The sequence below is a fragment of the Parasteatoda tepidariorum genome, chromosome 3 (genome assembly GCF_043381705.1).
Source record: "Parasteatoda tepidariorum isolate YZ-2023 chromosome 3, CAS_Ptep_4.0, whole genome shotgun sequence".
NCBI lineage: Eukaryota > Metazoa > Arthropoda > Arachnida > Araneae > Theridiidae > Parasteatoda > Parasteatoda tepidariorum.
The window spans coordinates 86,825,149-86,848,311 of record NC_092206.1 but is presented as its reverse complement, the minus strand read 5'-3'; the positions used below and the strand labels follow the sequence as shown (position 1 = coordinate 86,848,311).

The following is a 23,163-nucleotide window of genomic DNA, read 5'->3' as shown; positions in this document are numbered from 1 at the left end:
TATATATATATATAATTATGCATATAACTTTCCAATAAATGAAAATGTAATTAGAAAATTTACTAATGTTCTTTTATTAAATTGCTTATGAATTTTTAAAATCTCTTTACTTATTTAACATAAATTTCTACCCTTCAAAAGTTTATTTCTACTTTCCAAATATAATTTATTTTCATTATCAAAATTTCGTTTTTTTTTTCTTTCTTTATTTTTATCTTTATTTTTCTTTATTCTTTTAAAATCCATCATAATTTTTATTCTTTATACCATCAACGAAATATCTTTCTCCACGAATCAACTTAATTGTAAGAGCAGTGGAAAACATCCAGTCTCATTCGTTTTATGAGATTTCTTCACTTCAGTTCCTCCGTCTCGAAGCCTTTTCATTTCTTGCGTGAAATCAGATCTGGAAAAGAAAAACCGAATTGTCTGTTAAATTAAAATTCTCTTTATCCCTATCAAATTAAGGTTATACCTTTGTGGCAATTCGGATAAAACGATCGATAACCAAAGCCATCTTATAGAATTAAGTATGGAATTTCATAAAAGAATGTAATTTCTGGTATGAATGCTGATTAAAGTTAGACTTTCATTTCTTTTTAATTATTTTTCTTTTCTTAGTCTTTTGGACAATATCTGGTAGGCGCTAAATGCATATTATCAATATTTAAAAGTTTTTTATTATTATTATCACAATTACTATTATTAATAATAGAATAAAAGCAATATATATTGTTTCATAATAAAGAAATACTGGTAAGTCCTGGTTTAAAAGCTGATACTACATAACTGATGATAAAGCTTGGACTTTGTTTCTTTTTAGTTATTTTTTCTTGTCAGTCGGTTGGACAATACATATTATCAACATTTAAAGGTATTTCAATATTATTATTGCAATTACTATTATTTATAATGGAATTAATTTTTAAATTTTGTGTGTTTTTATGCTTTCTAGACAGTTTTTTACATTATTTTTATTCTTAAATTGAAGGTAATTTTTAAGTTATATTTAAATTTTCGTGCTCCTCAAAATTTATCTGGTTTCACTGAATTTATATCTGAATATTTCTGTCACAGAGAAATCAATTCAAACGAATGTGACGAGGAAATAATTCAAACGAATTCTAAGGTGAATTCCGTCCTATTTCGACTTTACTAATCAGACTAACGCTGCCTATTAGAAATAAAATTATTTATTTTCAATAACCTGACAAACAGTTTTAAAGTTCTTTCTGGCAGACGATCTTTCCACATTATATTCCATTTATAGATCGTAAGTGAGCACACGTTTGCTTCTCCGGATATACTTAACTGTGTGCTTCAGATTCGAGTTCTAAAGTACTTAAAGTATTCAGTTCGAATATTGACTTTACGATTCAGAACTGAGTTTTATGATCCAAACGTTGAAAATAATATGGTATGGATACCAACAACCATGGTTCTTTCTTCCAGTGCAGATGATGCTCAAGTTTTTAAAGATAGAATGTCTTCTATTTTCATGGCACAAAGAAAAAGGTTCCACCGGAAATATCGATCTTTATTGTTTGAGCAAAACTTTTGAAAAATATTTTATACACTGAAGATATTGCTTTTTTCTAGAAAAAAAAAGATGCGGATTCCAAAAATAAATTGGAATGCAGTATTGTAAGTTCTCTGAATTTTATGTGCGTTGGAGTTTTATTCAATAGGGATATTGATACTTAAAGTTTTTTTTATGGAAAATATCGTATAATTTTTTTATGACATAAGGTTTAGAGACATCAAGACATGTCATTAAATTTCATATTGGTATATTTATATAAGCGTAAGAATGTGCGATTTTGAAATATCCTGGAAATATTTTTTAAGATTTATTGTATTGGATGTATTTCTCAGAAAAATGTTATTTTTTATAGTGCGGGGGAAATATTAAACTTATAATATCACGATATTTTAGTATTTACCGCGATGTATCATGAAATATTAATAATTCACATTATATCGCGATACATCTGTATTAAGCGATAGGTAATGACAAATAACTATTTTTGTGGAAAATATCATATAATTTTTTATAACATAAGGTTTACATCAAGACATGTAATTAAATTACAAATTATGTTGGTATTTTTATATAAGCACAAAAATGTGCTATTTTGAAAAATCCTGTAAATATTTTCTTATGATTTATTGTAGTTATGTATTTCAAAGTGAAATTTTGTAGAACTGGGTAGTTTCAAATTTTTAAAATCGTGATATATCAACATTTTTCCCGATATGTTTAGATACATAAATAATTCTCATTATATTCCGATACATCAATAATCCACGCCAGATCATGATACATCTATATTTAGTGATAGGTAATGATCAGTAATTTTATGGAAAATATCGTACAGTTATTTATGACATAAGTTTTGGAGACATGGAGAAATGTCATGAAATTTCATATTATGTTGGTACATTTCAATGAGCGTAAAAATGTGGTATTTTGAAATATCTTGTGAATAATTTCCCGATTTATTGTATATAAATATTTCACAGAGAAATTTTACTAAGTAGTTTTGAATCTTTAAATTATTGAAATATCAGTATTTTTCACGATATATCTAGATATATAAATAATTCATACTATATTGCTATACATTAATCATTCATGATATATTGAGATACATCTATATTTACTGGTAAATCCCGATAGATATATATTTCGCTTCGTGTCCCGATATTTCAATATATCATTATATTTGGTGATATATCAATTTATCTATATGTATCACGCTTTTTTTTAAAATTTAACTAGTTTAGAATTGTTAAAACTTGTGCTTTCCAAAAGATATATCTCAATATTTATGATGAAGTAGTTTTCAATATTTTTTTATTTGCAATCATGTGACATTATCGTTTTTTTATAAGGATCTAACATATAACAAATTATAAGGAGCATTATTAAATTACTCAAGGCGGTGGGTTTGCACCACTTAAATTCTTTTCCATCTTTAAATCACCCCGCCTGTTTTGTGATAAATAGTTAACAGTACCACATAAATAGTACTACCATTATTGTCTCTGTACCACATATTTTACTCAGTGAACATTAGCGCATAAGTTGTACCACCATTATACCTCCGTTAGTAAATTGTACCACCATTGTTGATTTTGCACCACATTGAACTAGCAACTTGAACACGATAACGCAACTTGATATATATATATTCTACCCTTCAAAAGTTTATTTCTACTTTCCAAATATAGTTTTTTTTCATTATCAAAATTTCGTTTCTTTTCCTTTTATTATTTTTNATATATATATATATATATATATTCATTCTCTTAGAATAATGGTGTTACGAACTCGCGGCCCGCGAACTAAAATATATTAGTTGTCAATTTTTGCGGATAGATTTTCGTAAAAAATCTATATGGGTTTAAAATACTTTTCTTTCGTTAAAAAAAACCCCTAATTTCACCGTTTCTGTGAAATTTAACATACCAACGGTGCAAAAATAATTATTTCTCAGGTTTTAAATCCAAGAAAATACTTATTCAAATACAAATATAATCGTGTTACAAAATAGTGCTTTTGTTCTGTACAACTTGATAAAAATCTGACAGTAATATTTAATGTTCCTTCAAACATAAAAGAGTCCCACATAAAATTTTGAAAAAGTTGCTGCCCGACATTGGACTGATGTTTTTAAGTGAGGCCCTCGGCCTCATGTAAGTTGGAAAAAAAGTTGTTTTTACAATTATTGTCAAATATTGTTTTAAGCTTAAAGTTCACTGTTTCAAAAAAATAAAATAATAAAATATGGGTTTAATTGGTACATTACATTATTCCCAAATTGTTGTGAATTATTAATATAGAAATGAGGAAAGGTATCAAATAAAAAGTTGGTCATATATATTTTGAAAGATTTTTTTAGTATATATTGTGTAGATATCGTGTTCAAAATTGCTTCGTTTTAAAGAGAAAAATGATAATAAAATATGGATCAAATTGATACATTATATTATTTCTATATTGTTGTGAATTATTGGTATAAAAATGAGGAACGTTATCAAATAAAAGTCAGTCACATAAAGTTTGAAAAATGTGATAAGTATATTGTGTAGTTATCAAATATTGGCATAAAGAATAAATAATTTATCAAAGCCAGCAAGTAAACGGAGTTTATTTCTCTTGGCATCGGAAAAAGCAATTCAGGAATTTTGCATAAACTGGGTCAAGAAGTAAAAGGAATCAAAAGAAACATCTTCAGGGTGCATGGCAAAGCTCCAAAGAATAAAATAAAACGAAGAAAATCAACGATACTGCTTAAAAAATCGAAGATCATGTCCACTTTCGCAGTAATACAGTAGTAAAAATATATTTTTCTTCGACAGCTACGGGTTTATTATTTTTGTTATTGTATATCCTCTTTTTATAGTATTTACTTTTTTATCCCTAACTAATAAGAAAGTTAATAATTCATAAGTTAAACTTCTCAGAAAGATAAAAAAGATAGTTTATAAAGATGTATCATTTTAGATAAAGTATTGAAAGGTCATGTTTGATACCCTTAATCAATGAAGGCTTTTTCGTGAAAATTTTTAAAGCATAACCACTATTGTATATTCGGAAAAAGTTACTATTTATGACCAAAGAATACGGTTTTCAAGGCATTATTCCTGAAGCAAATTTGTCCTAAATATAAATTTAAAAATTATATTTCAAACGAACTTAAGATTTTTTTTTGTGTTTATATTTATATTACTGCCCCTAAATATTAGGTTTAAAAATATTTTAAAGTAAAAGTTTAGTTTTTATTGTGAAATAAATTTCTATTACATTTATTTTAAGATAACTTGTTTTCATCCATTACACAGCTTAGAAAATATTACATTATTACAAATTGATTTTAATAAAGAAACGGGCTGTTAATAAAAATATTTTATAATTTATACTATTTAATGATCATAAAAAATAAAAGTTAAAAAATAAAATGAAATAAAATAATAACTTTAAGTCTTTTTTTTAATATACCATAATTCACAGTGCCTATTATTTAAAGTTACCTCAAGTTAGTTTCAGGGACTCCTTTATAATATTTTATTTCTTGTACAATTTATAATTAATTTTCGCAGGCAAATAAAAAACTTTTATGTTGATTTTAGAACTTCTTTCTGGCATTTTGACTAAATATTTTAATACATTGATACACATGTGTCACATGATTATACACGAATGTGCGTCAAATATACATGATGTATGACAATTGCGCATGAATATACTTGAAATCATACATGAAGAAGTCTATTTATTCATTTCGTAATATGCTTCTGAAAACAGTTAACTTTATTACAATGGCTATATTCCACCATAACTAATCCACTCGATTTCAAATCAGAATTAGAGTGCAACAATTCAAAAGTAAAAACATGAAGCTGAAAATCTATCAAATTATTAAATGTTTTAGGCAGGCAGCACACTGAGGAGACAAGAGGCAAGTAAAAGACATACGAGAGGCAGATTCCCATACTTTTACATCCCATCTGCAATTTTTAACTCAAAAGTATAGGAATTCTGCGCCTGTATGTCTCTTTCTTACCGCTTCCCTCCTCAGTATGTGGTCTACCTAAGGATGATGTAGATAAAGAATACATATAAGGAAAGAATGCTAATAAAGATAATGCTAACCAGCAAACCGTATAGATAATATAAACCAGTCTCCCAAAGCTTGGTGCAGTCCCTGTGTATATAGAAAAAAAACAACATTTTGGTGCTCAACAGCAGAGGTTTTTGAAAGGGGTTTTCACCCTCCCCTCCTCCCAATCACTTCTGGGATCGGGGAGAAAAAGTAAAGTTCTGTCTCTTTTTATCTATTATCGGTTTGTTCTGCATTTTTTACGCTATTGGTAAACGGTACTGTACTGTTAATAAAGGTATTTCCTTGAGAATACAATTATATCATCCATGTTGATTAAATCTGCTAGCATAGAAACAAAGACAAACATATATGCAGAGTTGTCCAACAACCAGTTCACAGGTGACGAACCTCCTGACTCTCCTTTTAATTCTTATGCGCATGCGCTGGATTTTAGCACATATGATGCTCTGCTAAATGTGAGTATGTTGTTCACCCTGTAAGTTGTTTAAGGTTTAGTACACCGCAACGAGCAGTTTCTCGCTTTAGTTACGTATTCGAAGAGCTGGACTTCTTCTCCCCTCCATATTCTTTGGCCCAGAGGCGTAGCTAGGATTTACCGCACCTGGTGACAATTTCAGTATTTGCTCCTCCTTGGATTATGGTGTGGGAATTTTGGGTTCGGTTTCGGGACCATTTCAAGATGATTCTGTAAATTCCATGACACTTGGCACTGCATTGGTTAATTTTACACATAGTAAGATTTTTAAAATTTAAATAATTGTTTTTAACAAAACAAGGTAGCTTGATAACTAAATTAATTTCCGATTCAGTTTAAAACTTAAAAGTGTATAGGTTAATGATGCAATTTCTATTTCACTTAAAAGTTTTGATCGCATTGACTGTATTTTATTGAATGATAATCATTTATTCTATGGGTATTTTTTTCTCAAAATATCGCCAATTTGTTATCAATATTTTTTTTTAAAAAAATCTTCTGGAAAAAGCAAACTACAATAATAGTAATAAATATGCTGTTCAATTTTTTCGAAAATCAAATAAAAATGTGAAAAAAGTCATGGTGGTCTTGATTTTCAAATGGAACTGGTGATATTGAAACAGAAAAACAGTTTGATCTGAAATTAATTTTCCTTTTTTTCATAAATTTCATGCATTATTATTTCTTAGACCCTTTTTTTAAATTTCTTACTTGATTACTCTACTGGCTATTTTGTGCTAAGCTACAATGTGCAAACTTTTTCATTATTTTTTTCACATTTTATAGCACAAAAATTATGATTAGTCAAATTCTCAAATCATTAATTACTCTCCAATGAATTCTTTGCAAAATTATTACAGGCATGCTAAAAGCAAATATACCATACTAGTAATCACAAAATAAATTTAGCATAGTATTCCAGTATAAAAAAATTCAAAAATTCTATTTATTTTTAAATGAGAAGAAAAACTAACGATAGTTAACTTATTTTTGTTTTACTTTTTCAAAGTCCTTGTCATATCTTTCTTTTAGCTTTTGCGTAATACCTTAAAAAAACTTCATGGTGGCTAGAGATAACTGGAAAAAGAGCATTTTCTTTAAGAATAAAAAAATGGCTACAATTAGGCAACTAATTGACTGCTGCCACGCAATAATCACGAACGTAAAACTTTGAAGAAAAAAATCCAAATCGAAGACATTTACCTTACTTAACTGAAGAAAAAAATGCCTTTATCTTGAATAAAATAAACAGGATGAAATGTGAAAAGGTATTCGCTTGGGATGTTTGAGATACAGAAAGGTTTGAATTAAAGTAGAAGTTCTGAATTAGTAATGCTTCTTTTCTTTTAATCTCACGATTTTAAAATGAGTAGTATAATAAAAGCATTTTCATTAACTGTTTTATTTAAATTAGCATTTGCAGTTTAAATTTACCAAGAATTTTAGAAAAAAAAGGTATTTTGGCATTTGCAGCATTTACTTCACATGCTTTTGAGCTTAGAGGAAATTTTAATTAAATAAAGTTATTCTAAGAAAATTCCTTACAAACGTTGAACGAATAGATAATTCTTAAAGGAACACAGAAATAATTTAATGAGAACTGAGTTTTATGCTTGCATCTAACACTGACATAGTCAAAATTGGCAATGTAATAAAATCATTTTCAAAAATTATTTGTGTAGAAATTGGCATTTAATTTCAAAATTATGTAGAATCTTAGAGGAAAAGGTATTTTAACAATATTTTGTTTTAAGAGTTTTCGAATTTCTTTCTTCGGAAGAATTATATTTAAATAAAATTATCCAAGAGTAACTCCTTACTGACGATATAGTAGGAAAAGAAAGTGTTCTCAGATGAATAAATGAATATTAGAATTGATATGATAAGTTATTGAGTGTTATGTTTGTATCAGAAATGTGTTTTACTGTTAAAAAATTCTGCATCAAATTACGGTAAAATGTACAGCCTGATACATTTTACTAAATTTCAAGGGACAAAACATTTGACAGACCATAATTTATTGTACAATCACAGTAGCTAAACAATTACTTCTATAACATATATAGAATACAATTTTATGGTAAAAGTAAATCTTATGGTTAAATTAGTTTTACGCATGATGTATCCAGGGTACCGGTACTTCTTACCATAATTAGATCCGAAATATTTCACAGTGTAAATTTACGGAGCAGATTGTTGGTATCAGCATTAGATTCTTTTAATTTAAAAAAAATTCAGAATTAAGACTTGTGCGAATTACTTGTTTAATCACATTTTATAAGATAATTCGTGTTTTTTCAATAGCTTTTTTATTTTCCTATAATTCACTTATATCCGCAATAATGATCACTCAACATAAAGCAACAAAAACCCTCTTTTACATAAGATTATATTACTGTTAGTTCAATGGTATTTTAAAATATTTAAAATATTGCGGATTGTAATACTCGACCGCAGATAAAAAATTTTAAGACTTTGAAGTGCAGCTCAGTAAGCAAGAGTAATAAATAATTTGTAGGATTTTGAAGAGTAAGCATGCGTTCTTCTAATAAGCGAAATATATATTTCTTACATTTATGCCTGGATACTGGCTGCAATACTACATTCATTGCAAATGAATCAGATATTAAAAGATAAATATGGTGTGAAGATAATGTTTTGAATATACACTATAAAAAATTCTGGAAAAATTTTTTTAAAAAGTACTGGCTCCTCCTGCAAGATACGTAGCATTTAATTACAATTAACTCTAAAAGTTCTCACAGATACTAATTTCAGTACAATATTGATTTTATTTAACAAGTGTAACAAATATCAAAATAAAAATAAGATGCAGAAACGCGTGCATCGTAGTTCATACAGGTAAGTGAAGGTTAGAATATCTTATACGTGTAAATAATTCCGGATCTAATTACAATCTGAAGTATCGGCACTTTGGGTGCATCATCCGTAATCTCAATTTTTCCGTTGAATCCATTTTTGCCGTAAAATATTATACCGTATTTTTCACAGTAATATTTATTTGATTAGAGTATTTAGGTATTTTACGGAAATTATTAGCGTAAAAATTACGGTATATGACATTTTTTTTGTTCCGTAAGATGTTCCGGTAAAAATGAATGTTAATGTAAAAAATACCGTTGCCCGGAGTGTCAATACTCTTCGTTGTGATTTGATCCTGAATTTTTTACAGGGTGCATTCACAAGTATTTCTTGGTTTCGGAGATATTATTATCGAACAATCATAACCTAGTATTCAAGTATTTTTTTTTTTTGAGGGGGGGGGGCTATTTTTAATTTAGTAGAGTAAATTACATTGGTTTATTCAGCGAAGATTAATTCCATTTGGAAATAAAAAATATTNTGTATCCAGGGTACCGGTACTTCTTACCATAATTAGATCCGAAATATTTCACAGTGTAAATTTACGGAGCATATTGTTGGTATCAGAATTAGATTCCTTTAATTTAAAAAAAAATTCAGAATTAAGACTTGTGCGAATTACTTGTTTAATCACATTTTATAAGATAATTCGTGTTTTTTCAATAGCTTTTTTATTTTCCTATAATTCACTTATATCCGCAATAATGATCACTCAACATAAAGCAACAAAAACCCTCTTTTACATAAGATTATATTACTGTTAGTTCAATGGTATTTTAAAATATTTAAAATATTGTGGATTGCAATACTCGACAGCAGATTAAAAATTTTCAGAACTTGAGGTACAGCTCAGTAAGCATGAGTAATAAATAATTTGTAGGATTTTGAAGAGTAAGCATGTGATCTTCTAATAAGCAAAATATATATTTGTCACATTTATGCCGGGACCTCTAACTGCAATACTACATTCATTACAAATGAATCTGATATTAAAAGATAAATATGGCGCGAAGATAATGTTTTGAATATACACTATAGAAATTTCTGGATCAAAATATTTTAAAAAGTACTGACTCGAGGGAAGCCGGTACTCCTGCGAGATACATTTATTTTCAATTAACCCTAAAAGGTCTCACAAATACTAATTTCAGTACAATATTGATTTTATTTAACAAGTCTAACTGCAGCGTAACTACCACTATGAATATTAAATACCGAATCCCTAGTACATAAGACATGTTAACTAGATTGTATCTTGAGGTACCTTTTGATAGATGAAGGATGACATAGTCGATAATTAAATCCCCACAATGGTGACCTGCGGACGTGATGTGCACTCGCTATCATGATGGATTGTCCACATTAAACAGTTGATTTGCTTAATATAAACAGCTCAAAGAAAAAAAAAAGATCCGGTGAAGTAAATAAAGTCTCTCGGTAATAAACAATGTAGAAAAAAAATTGAGCAAAATGCTATAAACAAATAAAATGAAAAAAAAAATAATGAGCAAAAATGTTATGAATAAATAAACAGCATGATTCAACTAGGGGTATCCGTTCATCGAATTCTATCCCAAATAAAATTCTGGAAGTATTGTGGCGTAACTACCACTATGAATTTTAAATACCGAATCAATAGTATATAAGACATGTTAACTAGACTCTATCTTGAGATACTTTTTGATAGATGAAGGTTTGCATAGTCGATAATTAAATCCTCACACAACAAATATCAAATTAAAAATAAGATGCACAAACGTGTGCATAGTAGTTCCTACATGTAAGTGAAAGTTAGAACATCTTATACGTGCAAATAATTCTGGATCAAATTACAATCTAAAGTATCGGCACTTTGGGTACATCATCCGTAATCTCAATTTTTCCGTTGAATCCATTTTTGCCGTAAAATATTATACCGTATTTTATACAGTAATATTTATTTATTAAGAGCATTTAATGATTTTACGGAAATTATTAGCGTAAAAATTACGGTATATCAGATTTTTTGTTCCGTAAGATGGTCCGGTAAATATGAATGTAAATGTAAAAAGTACCGTTTCAATGAGTGCCAATACTTTTCATTCTGATTTGATCGTGAATTTTTACAGGTTGTATTCACAAGTATTTCTGTTGATTCCGGAGATATTTTTATAGAACAATCATAACCTAGTATTCAATTCTTTTTTTTTGGGGAGNTTTTTTTGGGGGGGGGGGGGGTGATTTAGTAGAGTAAATTAAATGGACTCATTATACTATATTAGGAAGAAATAATTATTTTTGACTGTAGATTTGCATTTTAAAGGCATTTTAAACTATAGGGTACAAAATTATTATTGGTAATTAATTTAAATTTTGTTTTGTACCTTTATCAGTGTTCCTTAAAGATGAAAAAAATAAAATACTTTTTTTAATAAAAGTGGAGCAGAATCCTTATTTATCTAGAGACTGAAAATAACTCAAGTTTGTATTTCAAGGATTTTCGAAGCAAAATTATAATTGAGACTCCCTCATTTCAATCAAAATTAAACCGAAACTTCGCATATTAAAGCAAAGAAAAAAAATTGCCATTAAGCTTCACCTTTAATATGACACTAATTCGAAAATATCCAAGTAATCTTTTTGGTTGGCCAGAACTCTTTTAACCAGCATTCCACTTTCCTCATCAAAGTGTTACGATACTTCTTGGTATAAAATAGCCCTTTTACGCACGTTAGTTGGAGAGTTTGCCCATTATTTTTAGGGGCGAAAATATACAGAGAAGGCTTGGCTCGTAAATTTTCTGCCTTTTTTCATCCGGGAAAGTGAGTGACGTTAAGGGTAAACTTTCCGGGTAAAGTTTCCGCCGTAAAATGAGATTTATTTTTTCAGTACATTCTTATGAAACAGTTATTTTACATTTCTATTACAGTCTTTTCGAGCGTGACTAAAAGTTTCTCTCAAGCTGGAATGAGATTCCTCCAAGAAGACAGAATATTAAAATTACATTTTTTTTACCGTATTTTGTAGACTTTTGAGTTTAATTCGAGTGTCGTAAAGCACTATAATGTTTCTTGGCGAATTACGTGTCATTTCGAAGAGACTTTAATTGCTTTCACAAGTATTAATTGGATAATTAATATTTGAATATATTATAATTGTTTAAGTAATAATTGAAAAATCAAAAATTAAAAAAAAATAATTATTAATGAATGATTGACTAATTATTAATTGACAAATTAATATTGGAATTTTGAATGCTTGAATAATTAATAATTTTATAATTAATAATTACATTATCAACGTAATTTGAATGTTATTTTTGTTAAGAAATGCATGTTGTGAAAAAATCTGGATCAAATTACAGTAAAATGTACTAGAATTCAGAGTGTCAGTACTTTTTCCTTGTGATACTCGTTTACTGTACTTTTTCACCTTAAAATACAGTATCAGGTATACCGTAACTTTCTTAGGTAATATTTATTTCAAAATCAATATCATTATGTCTTTGCAATTAAATAAATATTACTGTAAAAAATTTTATAAAGATTTTATATAGAATGGTTTTTATGGATGAATATCCCTGTTTGCCAGTAATATTAACCATAATTTTATCCGAAATTTTTAACAGTGTATATTTGAAGAAAGCAAAAATTAATGTGTGCATACTTAAATAATTAAAAAAAAAATAAACATGCTTAGGCTATGAACAATCCAAGTCGTTCAAATGAATGCGTAAGTATTTCTCGAATGCATTTAGTTAAAAAAATTATAAAAAATTTTTAAAAAAATTTAAATGTATAAAAAAAAATTAAAATCATAAAGAGAACCAATTTGCAAAAGTACGGAAAAACAATTTTGATTTATGAATCTGAATGGATGTTTATGTTAGTATGACTTACTTTTTTTACATAAAATTTGCATAATTTAAGCAGTTTTATGATGAACGGTTATATATATATATATATATATGTGTGTGTGTGTGTGTATATATATATATATTTATATTATACTTTTTAACTAATGAGATGCTATATTTTTTTACTTTTGTTTAGGTTGGAAAGTCAACAAAATACAGCATCACTCTGAAAGTTCAGCCTCAAATTAAAAATAGAGAAGAATGTTTGAAACAAAACTCAACAATGACCAACATGCACGTAAGTTATTTTAAATTGGTATAACTATATGAATGATACATACATTGGATATTTATATGAGTTTCAAGATAAACGTTGTTTTAGAATCTTTAATTCTTTAACTGTGAGCCGTGATGGCATGATGGTTAAAGCACTAAGCTGTCATTGTGTTAGGAGATGCAAATTTGTAGTGCCTTACTTATATTTCCCTCTACACCAACAACTGGTTGTTGAAAGAGTTTTTGGTTTTCCCTTTAAGTTTAAAAGTGTATGATGAAGTTGGTACTTGTTCAAAGCTAAAAGATTTACCTCGTTATTGGAAAATGGTTAAAAGCTGTTATTCATCTTTGTTTCAGATGCATAATTTTTATAGGAAATAAACAATGTAGGTCTAAAACACTTAAATGTAGGTCTAAAAAACTTTTTATTTCTGCAAAAAAGACTAAAATATTTTAAAGCTTTAGACAGCTTTTATAAGCATCTTAAGCACGTTAGTGTAAAATACTATGGCGTTAAACTGACCATGATGTATAAATAAGGAAGAATGCTTAAATGTATGTGTGTGTATGTTTGCTTTATACAAATTCTGAAACAGTCATCAGCAAGAAGTTTGCAGTAAGTACGCTCAAAGATAAGACGAACCTAACTGTCTGCATTAAAAATACCTTCGACAACCAGTTCGTGAACTACAACTCCTCCCCCCCCCCTTCCAAAAAAAACATGTTTGAATCACATCAGTTGGCTGTTTGTTAGGAATTCCACTCTCGGCTTGCAGCAACCACGGTGATAACGTAAAATATTCTCGACGGCATATGGATGAAGGGCTAGAATCTCCTTGCCACCTGGCTAACCATGGGAGGTTTTCGTAGTTTTCCTTTAAATGTTATGCAAATAGGGGGTAAGTTCCATCTAAAAGGCTTCCACGAAGACTGTTCATCGCCAGTTATAAAATAAAATATTTTATAATAAGGAGATTTGGTGACAATCAAGTTACCGGTACCTTTTTCCATAAAATCCTGTAACAAAGAATCTGATATATAGTAATTTTTAAAGAATACCTGAAAAATACTGAATCACTCTAAATAAATAAATATTACTCTTGAAATTACGTTGTAATATTTAACGGTAAAAATTAGTTTTACAAATTTTTTCGTGTACAGTCGCTTAAACCTTAAGGTTTCAACTTATTTAGATCTTCCTAAAACACGGAATTATTAACAAATAAATAATTTTAGCTACTTTTATTATCCACAATGAAACGATTCTTGAAAATTGAACTACAGTTAAACTAAAAGTTTGAAAAGAAACTCTCATAAAACATACACATCAAAATTATTTTTAATTAATATTTTATAAGTTATAGTTCATAATTAATAATTTATACGTAATATTTAATAATTAATAACTATTAATTAAAAGTTTATAATTAGTAATTAATAATTTATACTTAATACTTAATAATTTATAATTAATGAAGTTCTTGAGTTTTGGTATAGTAGTTTTAAACTCTTTTGCAGTACTGAAAATTCCTGTAAATTTTAAATATAACTTAAAAAAAGTGAATTATCTTTATATTTCTCTAAAGATTTAAATACATACATTTTACAGCAGAATAAATTTCCCCATCCTTTAATGAACTTAAGCTCATTTTAAAAGCTCTTTTTTTCATGAAACCGTATAATTAATTGAGAAATAGAATATAAGTTGTGTGACAAGACGTACTCTTATCTTCGGTTGTAAGGTTCATAAATTTAATGGAATTACTTGGCGACTAAACTCGATTACTTGGCTTCTTTTTGTCCTTTTTTTCAGGAGGCTTGATTGTGTCAATTTATTTATTCAGGCTTTTTTCTTCAAATTTAATTTAGCTAATAAACTATGCTTGCGGACGCATTTGAGCAAATGGAAGTGTTTTAGATTTTTCAATTAATATATTTTGTTCATGGTATATATTTTATTTTCTATCGGTAGAAAATCTAAATTTTCCTAATTTTACAAAATGTTTTATGAAATATATTTATTTATCCTATAATGACTAACAATATATAGAACTATATCGTAATTTTAATTAAAAATTGCTTTTCCCATAAATTATTGTTTCAAATCTGGCTGCTTTCCTTTTTTTAAAATTAATTAAAATTTTTCATCGTACAGAAAATTTACTCTTTTCCTTTTTTTCTGCAAATGTAAGTACTACTAATTTACTTTCTAATTTTTAGAACTTACTTTTCCGAAAACAGAAGCTTTTTATTATTTGAGGACTAGTTTTTTGTATAAATGACGCTAAACACTTAAAAAAAAATTGAAGTAAAAGTTTGGATATTATTTAAAAATTGTAACAACTTCCAATTCTTAATAATGATATTATTTCATGTTTAATATATTTTCATACTGTCTTGCTTGAGCTCCAGTTATTAGGTTAACCCGGTAACAAGTCTTTAAATTGATTCCAGACACGTAAACAACTGTTCTTACTAAAAGAAAATTATTTTACAATAAGCAATTATGATGATGAAGATGCTGAACATATTCTTCTTCACTGTAGTCTGTATGCGAGTGCCCGAATGAATTTAAAGACTGATTTGAGACGTCTTTCTATTTGTTGGCCACCTGTCTTATCAGAACTGGTCAAAAGTATTGAAAGTCTTGCTGCCTTGCGGAATTTTGTTCTTAATGTAAATTTGTAAATTTTTCTCCTTTTGTTTTCTACTTACAACTGTAAGCCTCATGCTATACTTTGTGGTGCATGATGAATTTTAAGTCGTTTAAATAAATAAAAAAACAACAAAAAAAATAAAAAATAAAAAAATAAACAATTATTTATTTTACACTTAAGTGTAAACTAAAATTATTTATTTCAAGTTATTAAACACTACATTGAGAATCAATTGAAAATTCACTAAGTAAAGCGAATTCAACTTTTCTTTTTGTTTCCAAAGTGTAACTAAGCATTCTTAATTTAATAACTACACAAGCTGAATAAATTTTTTTACCCTATTTTGCATATGCATCAAATAGTGTTTTCTTTTCATGTATAAAACCTTTACGATAATCTTTAAAAAATTAAAAATTAATAAAATTAATAAAATAGTAAAACCTTTCTTACATTGTTTTTTCTTCTTCTTTTTTTGTGAAATGAATCAGGGAGATATAATCCATCTCCTAGATTAAAGGAAATTTTTTTTTAAGAATCCTAGTACGTAATATAAAATAATTAAAAAACAGTATGATGTAAATATCCATCATCATACAAATTTACATATTAAGCTCAGTACGAAATAAATAAAAAAATATCTTTTTATCATTTTTATTCCTGATTTTAATTAAACAAAAATAAAAAAAAAACAATTCTCCATTCGAAACACTTCTAATTTCATCTGCATCAAGGTACTCGTTGTGAGAGTTTTTATCATCAATGTCATCTTTTGGTAGCCAACCGCCTTCTAGCTGATCAAAATAATCTTCAATGACCCTCTCTTTGAATTCTTTCTTCAAAAATATCATAAAATAACTATATAATTAAAAAAATCATTTTCTTCATACATTAAAATAAAACTACTGCATACATATTGATCTGTCAAATGGTTTTGGGATGATTATTTGGGGTATTTGATATAAATTTCACAAAGACTTAAAGAAACACAAAAAAAAAACTTTTTTCCCACTCATTAACGCTTTTATTAGCAGAAATTCTCAGATTAAATTTAGAAAAATATTCAAGAAATAGCACGTTTCTTCCAACCACGACAAACAGCGGAATGACAAGTTCAAACCAGCAATAATGATTGTGACATTTGACTTTTTTTGACAATCTTATTAGGCAGTTGTCGTAAAAAACAGTTGACAGCAACAACCAAATTACAGTACACTTGTTTTAAGTGCAACTTTTTGTTTACTAAATTTTATGATGGAACTTTCCACCATCATGCAAAGAAGGGTTAATAAGAAAAAAAGTTATACCTTTTTATATGTTTCAAAATTCTTTAACGAAGAAAAGCATAAGTGTTTATTTCTTTATTTTTTTTAGTTTTAGAAATTGTGTTATTTCTAGAAATATAATAAGTTTTTTTTAAAAAAAAGATAAATTATTGTTAAATTACCTCGAGCACCATCAAAGCTTACATCATTTAATCGTTGGAGTTTAGTAAGTAATATTTCTAGAAAGGGATTGCAAAACATTTCTCAAATTGAAAAAGGGNTTATTAAATGTTTTTTATTAATTGATTCCTTTTAGGAAACATTTATATTTCTGTAAAAGATACCAGATAATTAATGGCTAGGGCAAGTTTAGATAATTTTAAATAAAAGTATCAAACCGAATGAATTATATTGTTGTTTTCTAATTCCATTTCATTTTTTAAACAGCCGAAGTAAAAGTGGATAGTAAAAAAAATACATTATATATTTTCTGGCCAAATTATTAGACGCACTATAGGATTCTATGTAAAATCTTACTAATCAGGTGGTACTACACAACTTTATTGTTTTAACGTAGCTGAAACCAGTTTGAACTTATTTACGTTCGTGTATCAATTGGTTAACATTGTAATGAAATACGTTAAAAATAAATACAAGTAGGGGGTATATGAAAAATCTTCAGACTAAAAACCCACTACATGTATATTTAAATATAAAAATATTGTATATAAACTAGTGCAAAACATATAATTATGAAAAATCGACAGTACGTCTAATTGTTATAACTGAATAATATAATACTTGATACAATAAATATTCTATATAAAGGCCGGGATGGCCTGGTCGGTGGGGAGCTGGACCCATGTCCGAGAGTTCGTGGGTTCGAACCCCGATGGTCGAAGACTCCCCGTGTAGTAAATGGTGACTGATGCACTTTAAATATGTCGAGTCGCAAAGTTCTCCATGTTCCCATAACAAATCAATACCTCTGGGGGTACTGGATTGGAGATCGATCGTTCTCTGATTCAGGTCAAAGTTACGATCTGTGGAGGAATGAATGAATGTACGAATGGGTCCGCCCTATAAAACGGGCTGTGACGTGTATGTGACTGAAGACGAATTCTTGGCCATAGAATGGCGCCACTGAAAAACAGGAAACGCACACTCTGCCTTACATTTGCTCGGTTTCATCAAGCAGGCTTGCCCGTGTGGCAAGTGGCATTAGAAACTACAACAGCAATATTCTATATTTACATAACATATCGTCGAATTTATTTAAACATCGAATTTATATTATATATCGTCTAATTTAATCAAATGATACACGAATGTAAACAAGTACAAACCGGTTTCAGTCGCGTTAATACAATAAAGCTGTATAGTATCACCTGATAATTAATATTTTACAAATAATCTTATAGTGCGTCTAATAACTTGGCCAGGGACTGTAGTGACATAGTGTCATATAAGAATGAGTGACCCAGAATGAATTACTATTTATGAATAAAAAACTGATGTAATTCCGGGTCAAATAAGTGCACTTTCGTCACTCCTCTTGGAGGGCTTTCGCATAACATTTCAGAGTGTTATACTATTCATTCCCATTGCCCCACCAAACTCCATCATGCATGTTAACAGATGACGTTTTCATTTAATATACTTTATCTTTTCCTGAATCTTTTGAATGTTATATTCCAATTCACCGAGATCAAACGCATTATGGTTGCATCTCTTAATCCTACTCAGATATTTAAATATTAAAATATAATTATCTTTACCTCTAAAAAACTTTTATACATTTTTAACGACAAAATATTGTTCCAATAACATATACAGCAGCGTCTAAGACAGCAACAAACTCATGCTAACTCATACTTAATTCCTTTTACAGAAACAAAAAAATTTTTTAAAAAGAAATGGTGATAACCTAAGCACGCCAACACGCCAAACTAAAATAATTCACGAATGGTGTGAATGCGCATGAGTTAGGCGCAAGCGTTATTAATTACTGGTATTTAAATATTAATTCTACCTTTAAAGTGAATATGAATGCTTGATTTGGAGTTAACTTGACATAAAATAAAATAAAAAAAAGTGTTTCATCATATAATTCTTTGTTTTGTTTAACATTATATTCGGGGAAATAAAACACCATAGTTTTTACAAAATGCTGACTTACTTAACCATTCTTTCAATCATCTGCTGAACTTGGCTATTCAGTGGCAATTGGTGCGTTTCAAGTTGTTTCGGTACCTCTCACCGACAACAAGCGATGATATACTGCAATCATTTCTTCCATGGGAATAAGGCATATTGAAATTATCTCCTTTGAATGACACTTTCAATGTCTTCTCGGTTTTAATGACAGCAATGATTCCGTTTTTTAATTAAAAAAACGGAAACTATCTTCTATAGTTTGCCTGCTACCAGTATCATCTGTGCATTTTGCTTAAAGAGGAAGCTATACCGCGGGAGAAGCACTTGAATAGAAATTCCAGCTTCATCTATGCATTTTGCTTGAAGAGGACACTGTAGCGCGGGAGAATTATTTTAAAGCAAATTCTCTTTCACCTGCATAAGTAGTTCAATGTTTGAAGTATTAAAAAAAATAGTTCAGGTAAAGATAGAGTAAAAAGCTGAAAAATGCTTTCAAAATTTTAAAATGTAAATGCACTATGGCAAGATTACTAAAGTATACGCACTTAAAAAAAATATGACCTTAACTGCAAGAATATAGTCAAATTAATCGTTGTTCTGGCTCTATTGGGACGAAAAAAATACTCGGTAATTTTTATTGAAGTGCTTTGGCTTGATTTTGATAAAATTATCAATAAAACATGTTTTAATAATGTGTGATAAGATTTGGTAAATAAGGTAAAATTAAGTGATTTTGTAATGATTCCTTCAAATATGACATGGTGACCATTTATTCGGTTAAATTTACTTCCTTATTTTTGTACTTTTTACTTTATGTGTGGTAATATGATTTATAATTTCGAAGAACAGAATTTACCGTAAACCGTTACCATATAAATAGAAAAATTACCAAATGAATTAGTAAAATACCATTTATTTTGGTTTTATTAACCAGGATCATGGGAGTTTTGTTTAACAAAAATTTCCTAACCATATTTTACGGTTGTTCATTGTTGTTCATACGTCATCAAAGCAAGGGGTGTGTGGTTTTTCTTGTTGACCAGTGGCACCATCTATAGCTAAGAATTCGACTTCTGACACACCCATACATCGTACCTGCTTATAGGGAGGACCCATTCATATATCCCCTCCTTTATCCACAGATCGTAATTATCACCTGAACCAAAGAACAATCAATCTCCAATTCAGTGACCCAGAGGTATAATTTGTTATGGGGACATGGAAGTCTTTGTTACCCGACATATTTAACGAGTACCCAGTCACCATACACGGGGAGTCATCGGGTAGCTGGATTCGAATTCACATTCCCTGCCCACCCGGCCTCATTTAAATCTTTTAAAAGCATTTTTTTAAATTTTATAGTTTACTCCAAATCTACCTGAATTTCCTTTTCCTTTACTTTAAATTTTTATATACGAATGACGATAAAACAGAAGTTGCTATCAAAAGTTTTTCCAGGGCTAAAATGTATTTTCAACCCCCTCCGCTTGCGGCTCTATACCCTGTCAATAGTTTAGCTTTCAAGCGCCTTTTTTTCATCATTTCTGTACATACCTATTTTTTAAAATAACTTGAACTATATAACATTTCTAAAACTTCATTTTTTTCAGCCTGAGATTTGCGAAGCTGATGTAACAGAAGGTGATATTATTACTGGAAGAGAGGGGAAAACCTTGCTACGATCAACCTGTCTACAAGTGGAAGAGCTTCAGGATTAACCAGATTATGTTCAGAAAAATATAATCAAAGTTTATACTAGTAAGAAGCACTGGTGTTCACTACTATTATACAATCTTAGATAAAAGCGCTTTCTATTACAAAATTTCTGTGTTTATTTAAAGAGAATGAACGCTTTCTTGCACTGAATTAAAATTACTTTTTAAATCAAATCATGGAACGCGAATTTATGTCTTTGCGTACTATAATATTAATTTAAATATTATACTTATTTGTATGTATTTTATATTTGATTTGAATATGCTAATGATGTGCTACAAAAAGTAATTTTCCGTTAATAGAACTACGTATGATAATTTGCACTTTACGTTCTAGGTTAGCTCCTTTTTTAGTTAAAAATTATTAAAATTATTTAAAAGTTTATACTACGTGAAATAAATTTTCGTATTATGCTTACATTCATTAACTTTAGTTATTTGCTGAAACTTAAATAACGTTATTACCTTTTTTAAACATTTTCTAAAGGCTCGGAAGTTTGTACTGAAAAATTCTGGATAAGTATTAATAAAACTGCAAAGGGGAAATTTTGCGGTACTTGTAAATAATACTGAAACCATGAGAAGTAAGAACATATATGTAAAAACATACATAAAAAATGGAAATGTACATGTTAAAATGTAGATAAAATGTTTAAATTTATAGAACTCCTGTAGTTTCTATACACGTTATTTTTAAATGTCCAAAAGCACATATTATTTGTATATTTAGCTTTAGTGAAGAGTTGCTTGAATTATAATATTCCAGTGTTCTGAAAGCGGTTAAACTTTCATATTAAGAGAGTTTTAATGCATTTAACAATCACTATTTCCACTTTCACTTAACATTTGAATCCAATGAAACATCTTGTATGAAATTTTAAATTAAATTTTATTTTCAATAAAATTTTTAATAGTGTAATATTTTAAAAGGTTCAGAAAATTACCAAATTTGGATGATTTATGCCAAAAACACTTTGATGTGCTCGGTGATTAGTTGTTTGGTAATATAATAATTTATTGTTAAATATATTATGATTTATTTATGCATTTCCATTTACATATTGTTATTATTATTCATGAGATGGATATCCACGCTTAAAATAAAAAAATATTATTCCAGCTAATATTTTAATAATTATTTATATTAAGTGTATATAATTTGTACTTTCAGTATCTAAAATGCACTTTGATGTAAGTAATCAAAAATTATTTAAGTGTAAATATTTTAAAAAACTGTCTTCTATTATTAAATGTTTTTTAGTATATATTTTAATGTTTGGACAATTAAAGAAACTTTGATGTATAATGATTTTTCTTTCAAAATCAGAGTAAACACACTGTATAAAACATTATTTATTTTTTAGAGTTATTAAAATTACTAAAAAAATAAAATAAATTAAGGTAAAGTTAAAATTAAAAGCAAAGATTTAAGGATAAGAAAGGAAAGTTTAACTAAATTAAAATTTATTATCAATCCGTACATTATCATTAAATTTAATGATTCCAGATTGATACATAAAATATATCAGTGCCAATTAACATTAATTTTCACTATAAACTGTTAGATGTATCGCATATTTTTTTATTTTATATCACAGTTTTTCTTAAAACAATTTTTTTAATGCAAAATCAATTCATTATATTCATTGATACATCAAATTCTCTCATTTAACGAAAAATTCTGATGTTTGCATACATATCTTACAAAAATATTTTTTATTTTAAATTTATTTATAACTCTTGGATAAATTTATAAAAAGTCTTGCTGAACTAATAATTAATACCTCTGTTAGTAAAGTATTTTTCTGGATTCATCATAATTACTCTAGTGAAATATTTTCGTTGATAATTCGTTACAATAGTAATGTGTATTCCATTATTTACACATTTGACATGATTTCTATAAGTTTTGTTAATAATATGTGTTCTACTGTTATAAATGTGCATCGTATATTAGATAAATAGATATTTCTGATTTATTTGAAATACAGTGAGTGTATATTAATTTCAGATATTTAAATAAAATTATTTGTTTCCTAAGTGTTTGTAGAATTTTTTTCTTTACATATAATAAAAAATTATTCATTAGCTCATTATGTAAATCTCACTTAAGATGATGATTCTATCATAATAATTCAATAAAAACCTCAATTTTTGTTGTTTTGAAGTTTAAACATATTTTAGTTGAAAGTTTAATCCTATTTAGTTGATTTAAGGTTTAAGGATTTGCTCCATGCAAAAGAACGAGTCAATGATAATGAATTGCTTTCAAC

General features: G+C 28.0%; 1 protein-coding gene across 1 annotated transcript in view; it reads left to right on the top strand.

Annotated features, from left to right (window-relative positions):
• LOC107440234 (uncharacterized) overlaps window positions 1–22,930 on the top strand; it is a 70,088-nt gene extending 47,158 nt beyond the window's left edge. The window contains exons 2-3 of the mRNA XM_016053102.3: window positions 13,020–13,121; window positions 20,786–22,930. Coding sequence (XP_015908588.1) covers window positions 13,020–13,121; window positions 20,786–20,893 — 210 coding nt within the window. The 3' untranslated portion in view covers window positions 20,894–22,930. The remainder of the gene's footprint in view (window positions 1–13,019; window positions 13,122–20,785) is intronic.
• The last annotated feature ends 233 nt before the right edge of the window (window positions 22,931–23,163 follow it).